The following is a 19412-nucleotide window of genomic DNA, read 5'->3' on the forward strand; positions in this document are numbered from 1 at the left end:
CAGCATCTTCATATAAACAGAATTGCTGCAGAGGGCATAGCAACATACAAGATTAAAGTCACACACTTTTCAAATTTCTCCATTATCCCATAAGGTACGAAATCATGCATTATAAGAAGGGCCACTGCCCACACCATTCATTGTTGTATTATCAGCGGACATTAGAAGGGTCACTATTCATCTATTGTGGTCTCATCAGTAAAAGCTAAAGGTTGCAACTGATCGTAGTAGTGACCCTTATGCATGCCTGAATGGAAGTGTGCTGTGCATTATGGAATCTCTGCTAGTAGTATATTAATAAATACAGAGGGAATATCAAAGGTAATTATGATGTCTAAATATTCTAGTATGTTTTTTTTTGTTTTATTTTTAAATGACAGTTTTAAAATTAGCAGAAGATTACACAAGAGAGGAAGAAGTAAATTGTACTTAAAAAGAAAGTTCTAAGATTCCACTGATGAGACATATCTGAATTATTAAAATGTATAGTGTGAACTAGTTATGAAAAGAGGAAACAAATACAAACAAGTGTATGGGATGTCAATGAGTTCTCCTTTGAAATTATGGCAACTTGTATAGAGGACACTTAGAGAATCAGACACATATGCATGACACTCTAGCATGGTCTAACCATACTAGAGCTTACATGACGTGTTTGCTTGTTCCCATGATCAATTCACATTAGACACATTTTAGTGAAATTAAACAAATGATACACTATAATACACTTCACAGCAGAAAAAGAATCGGGTAACTGTTTTCCTTCCTAGATACATTAGTCATACGCTTTTCAAATAGTTCAGCTTTTTCTGTTTATAGAAAGTCAAAATACACTTCAAGAGTAGGGTGGAAAGTAGATCATCGCTGTTTGGATACAAGAATTATTGACTACAAACAATTGTGATTATTATTATTATTATTTAGACCTTCAAGGAGTCAAAAGCCTCATCGCGGGAGGTACTGCCTAGGAAACACAAAGTCTATCATACCACTCCTTAAACTTATTGACCATTCTCGCTCTCACCACACTATCAGGCAATTCATTCCATGGTTCAACCACCCTCCATGCAAAGAAACCACTCCTCACCCTCTTGCTCACAGTTTCCTTTCGTAACTTCCAGGGATGGCCTCTTGTCATCACTCCTTCCCGCTGTTCAACCAAGCAAAAGAACTCCTCAGTGTCAATCCTGTAACCACCTCTCAACAGTTTAAAAGTATCAATCATATCACCTCTCCTTCTTCTATCCACCAAACTCTGCAGTCCACATACCCTCAGCCAATCCTCATAAGTAACATTGTACAGTTCTGAAACAATCTTCGTTATCTGCCTTTGTATCCTTTCTACAGTTAATTTATCCCCTTCAAATCCTGGGGGACAAAATCTGAGAGCATTAGTCTAAGTGTGATCTGATAAGAGTCTTATACAATGGAATGATAACTCTTTTATCTCTGCAGGTCAGCGTCCTTCTCATTTTTGCAGCAATCCTCTGTGTTACCTTCACCACCTTTGCAATATGTCCTCTGAATTTCAGATATCTATCAATCATCAACCACAGATCTCTTGTCTTCCCTACTTCATCGAGTATAGCTCCTTCAATAGAGTATGCAGCATCCCATCGATGTATCCCAAACCTCAAGACCTTACATTTTGCTGCATTAAACCGACACCCCCACCCATTTGCCCATCTGTCTAGTTTATTCAAATCCTCTTCCAGGGCTACCACATCTGCACTATTACTAATAACGCTTCCCAGCTTCACATCATCCACAAACAACTGAATACCCACATGCAATCCTCTGACAATGTCATTGATATAAAGGTTAAGCAATATACATCCCAGTACTGAGCCCTGTGTGACCCCACTTATAACCCTCTGCTTCCTTGAAACTTCCCCACCATACACATCTCTCTCTCTGATACCTATCGGACAGCCAATCCTGAATCCAGTTAACCAACCTGATATCCAACCCATGTGCTGCAACTTAAATATCAGCTTATCATGTGGCACCCTGTCAAATTCCTTCGCTAAGTCTAAGAAAATGGCAGTATATGCCTTTCACTCATCTACTGCTCTTGTAACTTTATTATAAAAGGCTAGCATATTACTAAACCAAGAGTCGCACCCTCCCCAAATCCATGTTGACTCTCACAATTAACATTACCCTCATCTGCCCAATGTTGTATACGGTCCATAACTAATTTCTCCAAGATTTTATCAACAACTGATAACACACAAACTGGCCTATAATTAGACACTTCCAGTCTGCTACCGACCTTATGTAATGGCACTATCTTACCTTCCTTCCATTCCCTGGGTACCTTTCCCATAGCCAGACTTTCATTGAAAACCAGGTCAAAGGAGCTGTCGGTTCTTTAGCACATTCTCTCAAAACTCATGGTGAAATATCATCCAGTCCCACAGCTTTACTGACATCCAGAGTACTCAGTATTTGGAACATGCTCTCCTCCTGCACCTCTAAACCTGAAACCTGACTTATCTCTCTAGTATTAAAATTTACTCCTCCAGGGTGAAATACTCCAATAAAGTGCTAATTGAACAATTCCACTATGTCCTCTGCATCAGTCATACTATTCCTATTTTTATACCACAATGTCATTCTTCCACAATAATTTCTCTTCCGACTGGTCACATAGCTAAAAAATTCTGTAGGATTTTCTTTGGATTTTAGGGCCGATCTCTTCTCATATTCCAGTTTCACCTTCCTTACCATACAAGTCACTGTCTTATATTCTTCATGCATCTGCTCTTCACCTGTCTCCTTATATCTCTTCCATAGCCTCTTTTTCACATGGAGTTCCTGTTTAATATTGTTTGTCATCCACTTTACACCAAACTGTTTCCTCCTCTCCACAAGCGAAGAAGAGGACCCCAAACTGTGTCCTCTTCTTCACTTGTGGAATACAGCTTACTATTGCTGCTAACATATATTCCTTCACAATATCCCAAGCACCATTGATATCCCGGCCTTCCAATTTCTCCCTCCATGAAACTTCCCCAAGTTGATGTCTAAGACTAGTTTGATACTCCTGCATGTCTATTCATCTTCCAAGTCAAAACCACATGGTCACTTTCTCAGATAATAACTGAGATGTCATCTCAGTTATTATCGACTCTTCTGATGCTATGACCAAATCCAAAACTCTTGAACCTCTTGTTCCCTCTATTACATGTTGCCTAAGACATTTGTCCCTCAAGAATTCTAGAAAGTCCATTCCCTTATTGCATCTTCCTCTCTCCAATTTATACTGCTATAGTTAAAATTTCCCATAACAATCATTCTTCTTGCGCTTGCCAAGCTCAACTGTCTAAACATCTCCTGGTCCCCACCCTCTGTGCTCCTTGTTTTGCAGCAATACCCCACTAAATATTCCATCTTGCCCATCACTCCCTCACATCATATGCTTTCAAAATCATTAGTGTCACTGTCTTCCAAAGCCTCCACTCTTAGAGAAGGCTTTGGAAGACTGACACTGCTTATCATAAGTTGTCACTTATCATAAGCAGTATTCCGCCACCACGCTTTTCCTTCCTATCCTGCCGAAAAATGCTGTACCCTGCTACTTCTATTCCTGTTATTATATCCTCTTCTGTTAACCACATCTCCAAGATCCCATTAATCTTTGGGCAGGGTGATGCTATCAGTGCCACCAATTCCTCCCCTTTATTCAGGATACTCCTGGTATTAGTATAAAGCATAAAAATGCCACTGTTTCCATACAAAGCATTATCCACTCTGGACTCCAGTTCGTTCAGCGTTACCTGATGTCCCACCCTTCTCCCAAGTTCCAATTCACACAAGAGGCTACCCCTGCTACCATCCACCTTGGGAATTCTGGTTTCCCTGCATCGACACACCGACTCATTCAGAACAGCAATCTGTCCAGATGCCTAAGTCCTTCCTCATTCAAATGCAAGTAGTCTGTCGCATACAATTCCTCTCTGTCCTCAAATACCCTCCAAGCATCGACATATTCCAATTCTCTCTTCTGACACATTCTAGCTATTGTGTCATTCAATATTACTGCTCTTCTGCACAGCTCGTCACTATCATACCTAGGCAACATGCACACTATCTTTCCTCTCTGCACCTTTTTTCATACAACCTCAAGCAAGAATCTCATTTCTCTCGCTGCCCAATTTACATTACCGCTCAAGTCATTTGTTCCTACCATCACATTCATCTCATCCATAGTTACACTTTCTATTGTTCCTCCAGGGAAACGCTCCTCACGCATCCTATCTTGCACACCACGGATCATTGAGTCCCCATACATTACACCTCTTACCATCCTGTTCCTCGATTGCTCCTGTGCATCCCTCGCTATCTCTCCTCTAACACTTTCTCTCTGTGTTCCCCTACTTACCTGCCTTCCTGACATCACTTTATCCCTGGTTACAGTGCTCCTTCGCATTCTTCTAATTTCCTCTCTCCTACTGTTTCCATTATTCCAAGGGTCAGAATGCTGAATAAGCTAGGGATGAAATAGATGAATGAAGAGATTAAGCATGCAATACTGATAAAGAAGGTTATAGAGGGGCAACATAAGATGAGTGGTAATTGCGAGTTTGATGATGAGAATACAGAACAGATATGGAAGGAGACTCACTTATTATGGATAGCAAAAGTGCAGTATGAGCAGCAGTTAATAGTAAAGCACAAAAACCCCTAGGGAATTCTTTCAATATGTAGCCTGGAGATAAAAGAATGTTTATGTTTGGGTTACTCTGATTGAAGAAAATTGTAAAAGAATAACTACTGCAAAGGATAAAGTTGAGATATTAAATGAGCAGTTCATAAAGGTGTTTCATCCTTGTAAATAAATGTAGCATCATGCAGAGTTTGAAAGCAATACAAGGGAAAGAATAGAGATTGACTCTGAGTAAACAAAAAAGTATATGGGAAAATCATTCAACTTGATGTTAATAAGGCTGTGGGTCTTGATGATTTATCACATTATATAAGGGAATGTGCCAGAGAGTTGACATCTGCTTCGGAATACTTCTTTAATATCAGTCTTACATTGGGTCAAGTGCCAAAGGAATGGAAGGAAGACAATATTGAACCACTTCATGAGGGAAGTGATAGAACTCAAGCTTCAAATTATAGGCAATCTGTGTTTCAGGTGTTGTGGTTAAGGTATCAGAGAGATTAGAACCAGGATCCAGAATTGGGTTAACACTAGTATTCTCTTTGATGGACAGTACAGATTTGCTAAAGGAAAGGCATGTTTTGGTTATCTGCTTACTAATTACAACATGGTCACAGGTGCATTGGCCAAGGGAAATAGATATAGAGTATACTTGATTTACAAAGGCTTTTGAAAGATTGCCACATGTTTAGTTGACAGTAAACTAGAGAAGAATGGATTGGATATTAGATTGGTGTATTGGATTGGACATTGGCTCTCTGATATGAGTCAGCAAGTTGTGTATGAGTAGCAATATCCCAGAAGAGGAAAGTCATTAGTGGTGTGCACTAAGGTCTGTTTTAGGGCCATTACTTTTTAATATGTATGTTGATGATAATGGGGACAGTCTGAATGGGAATATTCAGTTGTTTGTAGATAATGGAAAGTTGGGAAGAACTATGAGAACGAACTAGAACACATACAGTGGTTTTAAAGGTGAACTTGAACAGACTTAGTGGGTGTGTGCACAGAGTAGTGTCTCCATTTTGTTTGCCAGCTTGGTTGGCCGAGTGGTTAGCGTATCCGCTCTCCAGCCAAAAGGCTACAGGTTCAAATCCTGCCATGGGCATGGATGTTTGTGATTGTCTGTGAAAGCACTAGTGGTGGTAGTTGGCGGTAGATGACATTGGTGTTATATGATGATGAAGATTGGTGGAGTAGTGAGACGAAGAGTTGATGCCCTCTCTTGATGAGCCCTTGGACTCCATGGAGGTGTGATATAATAATAATAAAAAACAAAGAGGAGATGTGTATAGATTTTATGGGTATATATTGAAGGAGGTGAACAACATAAGAGATCTTGGTGTAATGGTGGATAGGGATCTAAAATTTACAGGATATGTTTCTAAAATTGTGAAGACAACACAAAGAATTCTGGCAATGATGTAAAGGATTTTGGTCCCATTGTATAAGGCCTTGATCAGGTTCACACGGATTTAGTCAACTATTTTTCAAAAGGATGAATAGGAATTGGAAAAAGTTCAGAGGTTATTGATTAACTAAGTTGGTTTATGGTCTCTGAAATGTTGAATATGAAGAAATGTTGAGAAGATGCAATTTACAGATACTGGATAGGAGGAGGAGGATGTTGAAGATGTTGTTCACTTAATTTTGGAAAAAGGTGGTGAGAACAAGAGGTCATACCTGGAAGCTATGTAAGGAGTGTGAGCAAAGGTGTGAGAAGCATTTTTTTTTTGCATAGTTAGTGATGAATGCATTGCCAGTGAGTGTAGTGTCTTGTAGAGAATGTGAATGTATTTAAGGCATGGTATGACAAAATGTATGTATGACTGGAGGATCTTCCCCAATAAGTTTTTGACTCCATGGAGGTCTGGGATAATAATAATAATAATAATTTTTACATTATCATTCAACTCAGTAATAATAAATACTAACAGAAAGAGTCATAGTTATCTGTTCCAATAATGCAGCTCTTGTCAGTGAACTCGCATACCTCACAGCATATTTTTTAACCAATAACTATAATATCTGAAATAAATAAAATGCTAAAATCCCCTCACCAATCCCCTCTTTATTCCACCATTACCTTGAAAAAAATTTTTCATATAGTGAGACATACTGATGTTTAATTTCAAAATTAAACATTAAATTCAAGATATTAATGAAAATGTTTATTTATACTCAAAACGTGCATAATATAAAGGAGTCACCAATGGAATACTTAAAATAAATTTATACTAACAGAATAATTAGTTGATAATTATTGGCTAGAATATAACATTATTTGACATTATAATATTATAATAACAGAATAGTAACCAATAAATACATGCACTAAAATAAATCATAAATAAGTTACCTTTTGTCTTTGCCTTTCACTATCTCTTGATCTCCCTTGAACCACTGCACCTTAGCTTCCCATTCATCAACTTCACATTCAAGAGTTGCTTGATCTTTCTCCATTACTTTCATGCTTTTCAGAGGTTTCATGAATTCAAATTTCTGGTCTGGAATATTGGATACCATTCTATTAGAATATGGTTATATTTGCACCAAATAAATGAAAGTATTTCAATAACAAGAGGAAATGGTAAAAAGTGGTGGTAAATGAGAATATTAGCAGTGCTAGGGAAAATGATGAAAGATCAAAAATTGAAGATGGACAGGGAAAGGAGGGGAAGTCATGGAGACACAACATAAGGAAAGTGGATGATGGAAGCAGTAGTCAATATGGGTATGAGAATGGTCAGCATGGAAATAATATGGCCTGGGATGTCAAGGAGTGTAGTTCAGCCTAAGGTGATAGATAGGGTAAACAGTAACAAAGGCAAAGATGTAGGAGAATCGTAACTAAAACGTAGTGTCACTAGGACTGGTTATAAACCTAAAAGTGAATGGATGTATTTATTTACAAATGCCAGGAGCATCAGAAATAAGGGAGATGAAATGGTTTTGTTGATTGAGTTTCTTTGCCTGAAAATTGTTGGAATAAGGAAAAGATAGTTGAATAAGGATGATCTCCTAACAGGAAGAGAAATTCTTCTTATTATTATTATCCTAATACCCCATGGTGTCACAGACTTATTTAGGAGGTCCCATTTATCATACATACATTTCATCATACTGCCTTAAACACATTCAAATTCTCTGCAGACACCATGCTCACAGGCAATGCATTCCAATCATTCCCAACTCTTGTCTTGTTCTCTCCCAATTTGTCATCATTTATTGAAAAACCTCTTCAATGTTAATCCTATAACAACCCCTTACAAACTAGAAAGTCTATATTATGTTCCACCTCTTCTTCTCTATTCACTAGACTCTGCAAATTATACTGTCTCAACCTTTTTCATATTCAACATTCCAGAGATCAGAAACTTTTTGGTCAATTGCTTCTGGACCCTCACCAACATCTCTTCATCCTTTTCAAAACCAGGTAACCAAATCTCTGCACAGTAGTTCATATGTGGTCTAATCAGAGCCTTATACAATGGAACCAGAATCTCCTTACTTCTATAAGTCAGTGTTCTATGCATCATTTCCAGAATATGTTGTCTTCACAATTTTGGCAATATGTCCTTTAAATTTTAGTTCCTATCCACCATCATCCCAAGATGTCTTATTTCCTCCACCTCTACCAAGAGCAAATTCTACATCCCATCTTTGTTTTCCGAATTTTGAAACCTTACATTTTGCAACACTGAACTTTTATCACTACTCCTGTGCCCATTCACTCAATCTATTCAATCTTTTTTGTAAGGCCACAGCATCTGCTCTACTTCTCATAGTTTGGCCTAACTTTGCATCATCTGCAAATAATCATATATCCCCATTCAAATTTTCCACAATATCATTAACATACACGTTAAACAGAATGATCCTAAACAGACACTTAAGGCACACCACTAGTAAGATGGGAGAGTATGATATTTTTCATGAGGACAGAAAGGACAAAAAGAGACTGGAAGAGCTGTTAATGATAGCAGGTGAATCTGCAAAAAATGGAGATGTAGAGGGGAAACAGTGGCAATGATTTTAAGGCAGTAGTACTGTGTGAGGTGGAGGTTGACAGGAATAGATATTTAGTCAGAGGCTGCTATAGGCCAGGGAATGTGGAGGGTGGTAAGGAAGAAATGTATAAGCAAATTGGATTGATGAACAAAGGAAGGGTGAACATTATTGAATAATAGTAACATACATTGGAAAGAAAAGACAGCATTTGGATATAAGGGAAATGAATTTCTCAAGTTCTTGAGAGACAGCTATCTTAGGTAGTATGTAAAGCCTCCCCAGCTGGTAAGAGTGATCATGAATTAAATTAAATTAAATTAAATTAAATGATAGCCTTAATTTAATTTAAACAGCATTATATTAAATTAAGTTTAATTTAATAAATTTAATAGGTATTATATTATACCTACTATATTATCCCTACATGCTTAAGGGTCAAAGCTGTATAACTGAGAGGAGACCTCCACATAGCCTTTAAAGGAATGCGGAGAACCGACCAGGGCTTCTGACCTAATGTCCAATCCTCACCTTCTCGTGGTGCTCCCTGTTGGGTATCAACTTGGATACTGAACAAACGAGGATGGGCTGGCAATTTGGGATTTAGCCGCCCAAATTGTATTCTTATTGGTTAAACCAAAATAAAAAATGATGGTACGACATGACTAAATTTCATGCCGGCTGGGGCGTCACCTGGTTAAACAAGGACCCTGTTGTTTTCACCAGGGAACCAGAGCAAACAGCGAAAAGTCAGCTACTGGAACAAAACCTAAAACCCACTCCAACTCAACATCACCAGAGTTAAAGATCGATACTATCAACATAAGAAGCCTGAATGGCAAAGAAATGGAGCCAGCTGAGGAATTGGATAAGTACCAGATCGACATAATAAGGATGACTAAAACAAAAAAGACCAAAACTGGTGAGATCTTTCTGAGCAATAAATACAAAATGTTATATTCAGGCAATGACAATCAAGGAAAAGAAGGAGTAGCCATAGTATTCAACACAAAATATGAGGCTAATCTTCTTGAATGGCAGTCAGTCTCGAGTAGAGTAACGTGGGCAAATATGAGAAAGGGGAACTGGACAATGAGACTTATTTGTGCCTATGGTCCTACAGAAGGTTCTACTAAGGTAGAAGGGAAGGAATTTTTTGAGACTTTAGAAAAAGCAACTGACACAATGAAAAAGGAAAAGTTGGTCCTTGTTGGGGATCTAAATAGCAGAGTAGGAAATGATTGTCAGACATACAAAAATATTTTGGGAAAATTTGGAGAAAAGAGCAAAGCTAATAATAATGGCAAATATCTGTTGGATTTCTGCTCAGGACATGGACTGGTTATTACTAACACCATGTTCCAACATAAAAATGTGCACAAATTCACATGGAGAGAAGAGGCTAGGAATAAGAAAAGTCTCATTGACTATGTTATTGTTGATAGTGATGTTTTCTCCCTGGTGCAGGACACCAGAGTGTACAGAGGATTTGAAATTGGAAGTGATCACTATTTAGTCTTGAGCAGGATAAAATTGAATTTCATACTGAAAAGAATAACATGTAAGAAAGTTTTAAAATGAATAAAAGTTGAACAGCTCTCAGATGCGAACTGTAGACTAAAATACACAAAGATTATTGAAGAAAAAATGAAAGAGTTTGAGAACAGGAATCAAACCTTGGAGATTCAATGGCAAACTCTGAAGAAAACATTGATTGATTCTGCCAGAGAGGCATGTGGTGAGGTTGTCTGCAAGGATAAAAAAGTCAGAACTCCCTGGTGGACACAGGAAGTTAAAGAGGCAGTGAAGGAAAAGAAGAAAGCATATCAAAAGTTCCTGTCAAATAAGCCAGCTTGTGCTCTTAGAGAATACAGAGACAAATGCAAGAATGCTAAACACCGTGTAAAACGAGCTAAATAAAAGTCATGGGAGGACTTTGGCAAGAATATAAAAAATAAATATCAAGAAGGTGGGAAAATATTCTGGAGGTTGTTGAAGAAGCAAGCTTAGGAATGGAGGAAAGAGTGCTGTAAAAGAAGTTAGAGATGATAAAGGTGACATGAAAACAGGAGAAAAGGATATCTTTGAAGTATGGAGTAATTACTTTGAAAAACTGCTAAATGAAACAAGCAGTGATGACAGCACAGTGTTAAAAAACACTGACCAGGCATGCAGTCAGGAATACATATCCATACTTGAAGTAGAAAAAGCCATCAAAGGCTTGAAATGTAGAAAGGCAGCAGGAGTAGATGATTTTCGGCCAGAAATGCTGAAGTATGGTGGCATAAGAATCTTACAGTGGCTGCACTGCATAGTTCAGAAAGCCTGGACAGAGGGACGAATTCCCGATGATTGGAGTAGAGCTCTCATAGTACCCATATATAAAAAGGGAAATAAAACTGAATGTGAGAATTACAGAGATATTTCCCTACTGAGTGTTCCTGGCAAGATCTATGCAAGTATACTTGAGAAACGGTTGAGAAGAATTGTGGAAGAGAAGCTTGGTGAAGAACAAGCTGGATTCAGGCCAAATAGAGGCTGTCAGGATCAGATCTTCACTTTACGACAAATAGTCGAGAAAGCATGGGAATATAACAGAGATCTATATTTAAGTTTTGTCGATTTGGAAAAGGCATATAACAAGGTGCCAAGTAAGAAGCTATTCAATACGCTATTATATGGTGTCAATGGGGCATTATATCAAGCAATACTTAGTCTTTATTTGAGTTGTAGTCAGCAGTTAGAATTGAAGGAAGTACAGGAAGATGGTTTAATGTTAAATCTGGTGTGAGACAAGGATGTACATTATCCCCTCTGTTATTCATTATCTATATGGATCACATTATGAAGGAAAGTGGTATTAAACATGATATCAAAATTGGAGATAATAATGTCAGCTCTTTGCTCTATGCGGATGATGTTATACTTATCAATAAATCTGCTACAAGTCTGCAAGATTCTCTGACAAAATTGAATAGCTGTTGTAATAGATATGGTATGACGGTCAGCAATAACAAGACAAAGACAATGAAAATAGGCAGAATCATTGAAAATGTCAACTGTGTTGGGAATGGAGAACCTGTGGAACAAGTAAAACATTTCAGCTACTTAGGCACAATTTTTGCTGAAGATGGTAAATTAAATATAGAAATAGACAACAGAATCAGCAAAGCTGGTATGGTGGGAAATCAATTGAATAAATTCATATGGAATAAGAGAGAAATTAGTCGGAACACTAAATTAACTGTATACAAGACAGTGTTCAAACCAGTTTTAACTTATGGATCTGAGAGCTGGGTCAGAAGTAAAACACTTGACCAAAGACTAGAGACCACAGATATGAGAGTCCTGAGAAAGATTATAGGCATGAACAGATGGCATCAATGGCAATATCATATTAAAAACAAGGATATTAGGAAAGAACTTGACATTGTCAACATCCAGGAATGTGTGTGTTAGCAGAGCTAATCTCAGGTGGTATGGTCACTTAAACAGAATGGGTGAAGAAAGATTAGCAAAACAAATGTTCTCTGCCAGGTTGGCAGCAAAACAACCCAGAGGAAGACCAAGATATAGGTGGAATGATACGGTACAAAGTGCCTTAGACGATAGAAATATAAGATCAGATAATGTTGGAGTCTTGACAAGTAACAGACTGATTTGGAGGAAAATTGTAGATAGGAAGTTAGTAATGATATAATTTTTTTCATATAGTACTATCATATCCTGTACACCCCCTTGAGGGTTCATGGCAGGAATTTGATGATGATGATGATGATATTATCCCTACAGGGTTAATCAAGTAGGAGTTAGATGGATGAGTAATATCATTAAGCATGGACTGCAGAGGAAGAAAATGCTGTGGAAGTTATATAAAGAGAAAGGTCACCAGAAAACTCATGAACAGTACAAGGCTCAGGCAAGAAAGGTCACCAGCATGCAAGGAAGGTAAAATCAGATTATGAGAAGAATCTAGCTGAGAAGGCCAAAAGAAATCCCAAGGGTATATCATCCTAGTGAAGTTACTGCTTTAACCTAAGTGACAGATACCAATGAGGAACAGAGGATCATGAATTGGAGATTCTTGGGATATTGCAGAATCTCAATGTAAATACAGCTGTGGGATTAGATAGAAAATCAGCTAAGGTTTTGTGAGAAAGTGCAAGAGAACTGGCAACCTTTAATTAGGCTTTTTAAGTGAAGTCTGAGCTCTGGTAGAATATTTGTTTGGAGTGGAAAGAGGGAAAAATAATTCCTTTTCATAAGAGAGGTTCTTAGACTGCAGTAGCAAATTATAGACTAATTAGTATCTCAGGCATGGTAGTAAAAGTACTAGAAAAAACTGGTAAAAAAGAGAATTCAAGAATGGGTAAATAAAAATATGATACTGTATGATGGTCAACAAGGCTTTGTGAAAGGTCGATCAGCCCTTAGTAATTTACTAACTTTTTATAATTGTCATATTAATATTCCCATTTAATTATCTTTTTACCCTAGTTGGATAGAAAGGTCCCTCCATTACCAACAGAGGTTTACTTTGTACTTTTAATGCAAAAAAAATATACAATTTGTTGCTCAGTGTAATAATGTTCATTTAAAATAAAAAAAAATTAAACATTTCATAAATGAAATTCCTGGTAATGGAAATTCTGTTACCATACTTCACACGAGAAATGACTGTTAGTAGCTAATTCTAAAAATAATGAGTTTATTTATATTTTTGTTGAAATTGATTTTTTTTTTTTGATATTTTAACAGTATTATAGATTCTGCAAATTTTTCAAATGAAAAAAAATTTCTTGCAAGAAGAGGCATGAGAAAGATTAAGGATGTGAACAGATGGCAGAATCATATTAAATACAAGGATATAGAACTTGACATAGCAATCAGGAATGTGTGAGCAGAGTAATGTAAGATAAGATAATGGCTTTAGCAATAAAGAGAGGGCATGAAACAGACAAGATGATAGTTATGGTGGGTACGAATGACCTGAGAGGTAGTATAAATCGGGTAGGAAAAGATTTAAGAACATTATTAGATATTGTGAAGAGGAAAAGTGTCAATGGGAGAATAGTGTGTGTGCTGCCTCGTTTTGACAATTACGAGTTAAGTAGACGAGCAATGATAATGAATGATATGATTGCAAGAATGTGCAGAAAAAGAGGTCTGGAGTTTGTTGATGTTTGGAGTGTGTTTGAAGGAAAAAGGCAGTTGTATGCTAGAGATGGACTGCATCTTAACATGGAAGGACATAAGAGATTGAAGAAGTTATTGTTTTCTGAACAGGTTGAAGTTATTGGGCAGGGAAACTAATATTGAAAAGGTTGAGTGTAAGAGAGAGAAACTTTAGCACTGATTGTGTATTTATTGATCCTTATAGGCAGAATAAATTGCAGAAGAGAGGGGGAAAAAATCGGCATAGGACTACGGTAGTTAGTGACTTATATATCAGTTCTAAAGCCGGCACAAGATCTAGAGGGAATCTGCAATTTTTGTATACCAATGCTAGAAGCATTAGAAATAAGAGAGAAGAATTTTTGGCATTAGTCAGTGAAATCTCACCAAAAGTTGTAGGCAGTAGTGAAACTTGGCTGTCAGCAGAAGATGTGGTCACTGGAATTGAATGTGATGGGTACAGTATTTTCAGGGAGGATAGAGAAGATAGAACAGGAGGAGGAGTACTGTTGATGATAGCTGATGTATTGCAGCCAAAGAAAGTAGTATATCATGATGATAGACATGTGAATGAGAGTTCATTTGAGGCAGTCTGGTGCGAAATAGTGACCAACGCAACCAAATATACAGTTGAATGCTGCTATAGGCCAGGGAGTACGGGGGGAGATATTGAATTCATGCATCAGCAACTTAGTGCAATGAGTGAAGGCTTAGTGATTATTATGGGGGATTTTAATTATGGTGATATCAATTGGAAGGAGGAAATATCACGTAGCAAAAAGGAAATGGAGTTCATACATCTGCTACGAGATAATTACTTGAAACAGCACGTAACTGAAGGGACACGTGGTGTGAGAGTGTTGGACCTGGTTATTGGTTCAGAGGTTATATGCTTAAGTAAGGTGACCTCGTTACCTCCAGTTGGTGAAAGCGATCATGTGGTATTGACTTGGGAGGTTGCAAAATCTGTGGATTTTTCTATTAAGAAGGGGTATGTACGAAACTACAGGTTAGGCAATTATAACAAGCTTCGGAGTGAGCTTACAGCCATCCCATGGCAGAACATATTGCAAGGGAAAGATGTTAGCAGTGCTTGGGATAAAATCAGCGGGTATCTGAGGAAAGCAATATCAGATTGTGTCCCCATGGTCAGGAGGTCAAACAAGGCAGGCATTAGATGGATGAGCAGTAGTATCAAGCTTGAACTACAAAAAAAGAAAATGTTATGGAGAATTTACAAGGAGAAGGGCGATCAGGACACCCATGAGCAGTACAAGGCTCAAGCTAGGAAGGTTACCAGCATAGTAAGAAAAGCTAAATCAGATTATGAGAAGACCTTAGCCAAAGAGATCAAGGGTAATCCCAAAGAGTTCTTCCGCTATGTGGCAAGTAAGAGGAAGAATGACTTCGGAAGGATAACCTTAGTGGGTGCTGATGGTATTGAGGTGACAAAATCAGATGTAATAGTCGAGTTACTGAGTGATCACTTCTCAAAAGTCTATCACCCAAGTGAGGATATCTCTATACCTATAGCAATACCTAATGTGAGAATTGAAGCTAAAGAATCAGAGGTATTAAATATATTGCGAAACTTAAATGCAAACACTGCGGTAGGCTTAGATGGAATATCAGCTCGGGTGTTGCGTGAATGTGCAAATGAATTGTCAACCCCTCTTACCTGGATATTTAATTTAAGTTTGAACTCTGGTATGGTCCCTAGGGAGTGGAAGTTAGGCAAAGTGGTTCCTTTGCATAAGGGTGGCTCTAAAACTGCAGTATTGAATTACAGACCAATCACCATCTCAGGAGTAGTGGTAAAAGTATTGGAAAAGTTGGTTAAAGACAAAATTCAAGAATGGGTGGATCAGGATATGATACTCTATAGAGGCCAACATGGTTTTGTTAAAGGTAGATCCTGCCTTAGCAATCTATTAACTATCCATAATAGAATAACATCAGAGTTGGACAAAGGAACTGGCTACACAGTGGTACTTCTGGATTTTGCTAAGGCTTTTGACAGGATACCCCATAGAACACTGTTACTCAAATTGGAGCAGATGGGAATGGATATTAAATTGGTGATATGGATAGGAGAATGGCTCAGGGAGAGATACCATAAGGTGGTGTATGGAGGAGCCGAGTCCAGAATGAGGCAGGTGACCAGTGGTGTGCCTCAGGGCTCTGTGCTTGGGCCAATGTTGTTTAATTTGTATATAAATGATATAGGAAACGGCTTAAAGGGAGATATTCAGTTGTTTGCTGATGATGCAAAGTTGTGTAGTGCAATAAAAAATCAAGCTGATGTTGAAAGTTTGCAGGAGGATTTAAATAAGCTGGTAAAATGGGCAAAAGAAAATGGATGTCAGTTCAATGTGGAAAAGTGTAAAGTCTTGCATTTTGGGATTAAAAGATTACCAGCTGTGTACTACATCGATGGAAAGGTACTCCAAGAGATTGATGAGGCTAGGGACTTAGGGGTATTGGTAGATAAGGAGATGAAGTTCAGAGGACACATTGCTAAGGTGTCCAAGATTGCACATAGGATTACTTGGTTGTTGAGGAACACACTGACATCCAGAGATAAAGAGGTTATTATTCCCCTTTATAAAGCATTGATACTTCCACATTTGGATTACTGTGCTCAGGTCTGGTCACCTGGATTCCTTGGAGATGAGGAGGCTGTGGAGAGGGTTCAGAGAAGAGTGACCAAGTTGGTGAGTGATATAAAAAATGCTCCCTACATTGATAGATTGAGAGCTTGTGGATTGCAGAGATTGGTTGATAGGCGAAGAAGAGGGGATATGATAGAAACATTCAAATTACTAAAAGGTTTTTATAGGATTGATGCAGGGGAAATGTTTCAGCTGTGTGATAGTGATGGAAGAACAAGAGGTCATCTCTGGAAATTAAAGAAGAGTGTGGTTAACAAAGGTGTCAGAACAAGGTTTTTTGCCTGGAGGGTGGTGAATGAGTGGAATTCATTGCCTGACTTTGTTGTGAGCTCTTCATCTGTAAATGAATTCAAGAAGAGATATGACAGATATTGTTTTGCTAGTTTGGGTCTCCCGCGATGAGTCTACTGACTCCATGGAGATACCCGTAATAATAATAAAAAATAATAATTAGGGTCACTTGCACAAAATGAGAGAGGAAAAATTAGCAAAGCAGGTGTTAATGCCAAGATAGCAGGAAAAATAATGAGAGGATGAGCATGAGCTAGGTGGATTGATAAAAAACAGTAAGAAGTGCTTTAGAACACCAAAATATATACAATCTGACAATGTTTGAGTTGGCAAATAAAGTAATATAAAGGAAAATTCTCAAATTAACATTAGTAAGATCTAAACTTTTCATGTATTACTATAATAAATATCCTGCACACACCCTGAGAGTACATAGCAGGAATTTTATGATGAAAAAAAGTTCTCTAAATGTTTCAGGATATTCCAACTTGGCAACATTGACAACATTACAACTCGACCAAGTTTGACCTTGTAATAGTAATATGAAAATATGAGCAGCACTCAGGAGAATAACAAAATAGATAATGAAAAGCTTGGAAACAATTAACTTATTGTGATTTTCAAAAAAAAAAAGAATGTTCTTATGTCCAATCAACATTATGTAGTTTATAAATTTATTTACCCCCCTTTTTTTTTTTTAATGACTAAATAAAAAGAATTATGAAAATCTTAAAACTTGATAGGTGTTTAAAATTTGAGATACCGTCTCTCAAACGTGTAGTGTTTGAGTGGACAGCATCTCAGCTTTATAATCAACAAGTTATGAGAATCATTTACCACTTCCAGCCTTCAGGTAGAGATGATGTGACTTAAAAACTGTGTTTGACCTCTTCCATAGGATTCATGGATTATGTAATATAGGCAGCCCTCAGTTTATGACGGTTCAATTTACGGTGATTCACAATAACACCGGATGCCTGCATGTGCTTTCTTACTATAGCGTGGTCTGACTGAGAAGCGATGCTAGCAGGCACTCTAGTGTTTGAGTGTTTACCGAGCTATTATGATGTATATGTATCAAACCTAGTTTTACTGTTGAATCTACTTAATTGTTCTATTTAATTTTTTTAAAATTCTTTGTAAGAATTCAATATAAGAATTTTGTAATTCTTACATTGATCTAATGTTATCTTTAATTGAATTTATAAATTAAGATTGTTATAGGAAATTGTGAATTAATACCTATAATTTATTCATCATCACTCTGATGAAATTTACCTTTCTTTAATGCTTAGCAATGTAACACGACGCAGCTTGTTCTACTTTTGATCAATTGTTGGTATTCCACTTGTAAAAAACTGTTTCTATATAGCCACTGAGGATAGTCTGTTAGTTTCAGACTGAAATATTTGGCAAACATTAAAATATTCTTGTGCTAAAGTGTCTATAATTTCTAATTTAATGTCACAAGTGTCTCTCAACAGTAGAATGGCATCTTGACAACCTAAATAATATCAAGGTGGAAACCATATGCTTGCAGGTATTTGAGCAAATAGAGATGTTCAATGACATGAAAAGCTTTCTCTAGTAGAGTATTACAAGCTATCATTTTTTAGGTCTATTTTATCATCATCCAAGACTTAATGGATGATGATGATGAAATAGAAATTATCATGATTCATCAAAAACAGAAGTATTTCCAATTCTCTTGGATTGCTTTATCATGGTGTAAGAGATGATTCTCATTAACTCAAGCTTAAAATACTTACATCACATTAACTCTGCGACCTTCCTTATATTTCTGATATTTTTTTGAAATTGTAAAATGTAATAAAAATTGCTTCCTTTAATGAAGTAAATAAAGTCATGTTTAAAAATACTACTTACCCGTAACAATTAACTTTGTACTTGTTTTCTCTTGTTCATTAATTTTGCATGTGTATTCTTCCATATCTCCTTTAGTACAATCCAAAATTCTGAGGATTTTTCGTCCTAAAGAATCAGACTCCACTGAATATTTATCACTTGTCTGTAAGAAAAAAACATGCATTTCAGAATATTTTTTAAACTATCTGTTTTTTATCCAATTAATAACATCTGTACAATAGAAGAAGTTCAACACCCATGCAATGTGTAGCAAAATTCCTGATTACTATCAATATAGAAAGAAAAAGTGTATGAACACTTTCTTTGTTTCTGAAAAAAACAAGTAGCTTTCTTTCATTAATGAAATTCCAGATAATTTTATCTATTCAAGATAAAATTATCTGGAATTTCATTATTACTACAACATAGTGAGGGTTATAATAAACATCAAACCCATTGTAGCCTTCAATCCAGCATTTTTTCTTTTTTAAAGAGAACAAATAACACATGGCTGTGCTGCAGATGGATTATTATTATTATTATTAAGAGAGAACTCAGGGGAGTCAGGGGACTCATCGAGGGAGGCCACATACTACATGCACCAGCTATCATACTTATTCTTGAATTCATTCACACAGCTTGAACTCACAACATCCAATGGCAATTCATTCCAATCACTCACCACACTATGAGAGAAAAATCTAGACCTCATCCCTTCAAAGTGGCAT

The 19412-nt window shown here is 37.1% G+C and overlaps 1 protein-coding gene across 1 annotated transcript in view; it reads right to left on the reverse strand.

Annotated features, from left to right (window-relative positions):
* The window catches only part of LOC150096673 (twitchin-like), a 2440784-nt gene that overhangs the window by 1896955 nt on the left and 524417 nt on the right, over window positions 1-19412 (reverse strand). The window contains exons 23-24 of the mRNA XM_090408679.1: window positions 18706-18847; window positions 7032-7179 (exon numbers count right to left, since the gene is read on the reverse strand). Of these exons, the coding sequence (XP_090264805.1) occupies window positions 7032-7179; window positions 18706-18847 (290 nt within the window). The remainder of the gene's footprint in view (window positions 1-7031; window positions 7180-18705; window positions 18848-19412) is intronic.

This window comes from Typopeltis vanoorti, chromosome 18, assembly GCF_054136105.1.
Source record: "Typopeltis vanoorti isolate ZY-2024b chromosome 18, IOZ_Tvanoo_1.0, whole genome shotgun sequence".
Taxonomy (NCBI): Eukaryota; Metazoa; Arthropoda; class Arachnida; order Uropygi; family Thelyphonidae; genus Typopeltis; species Typopeltis vanoorti.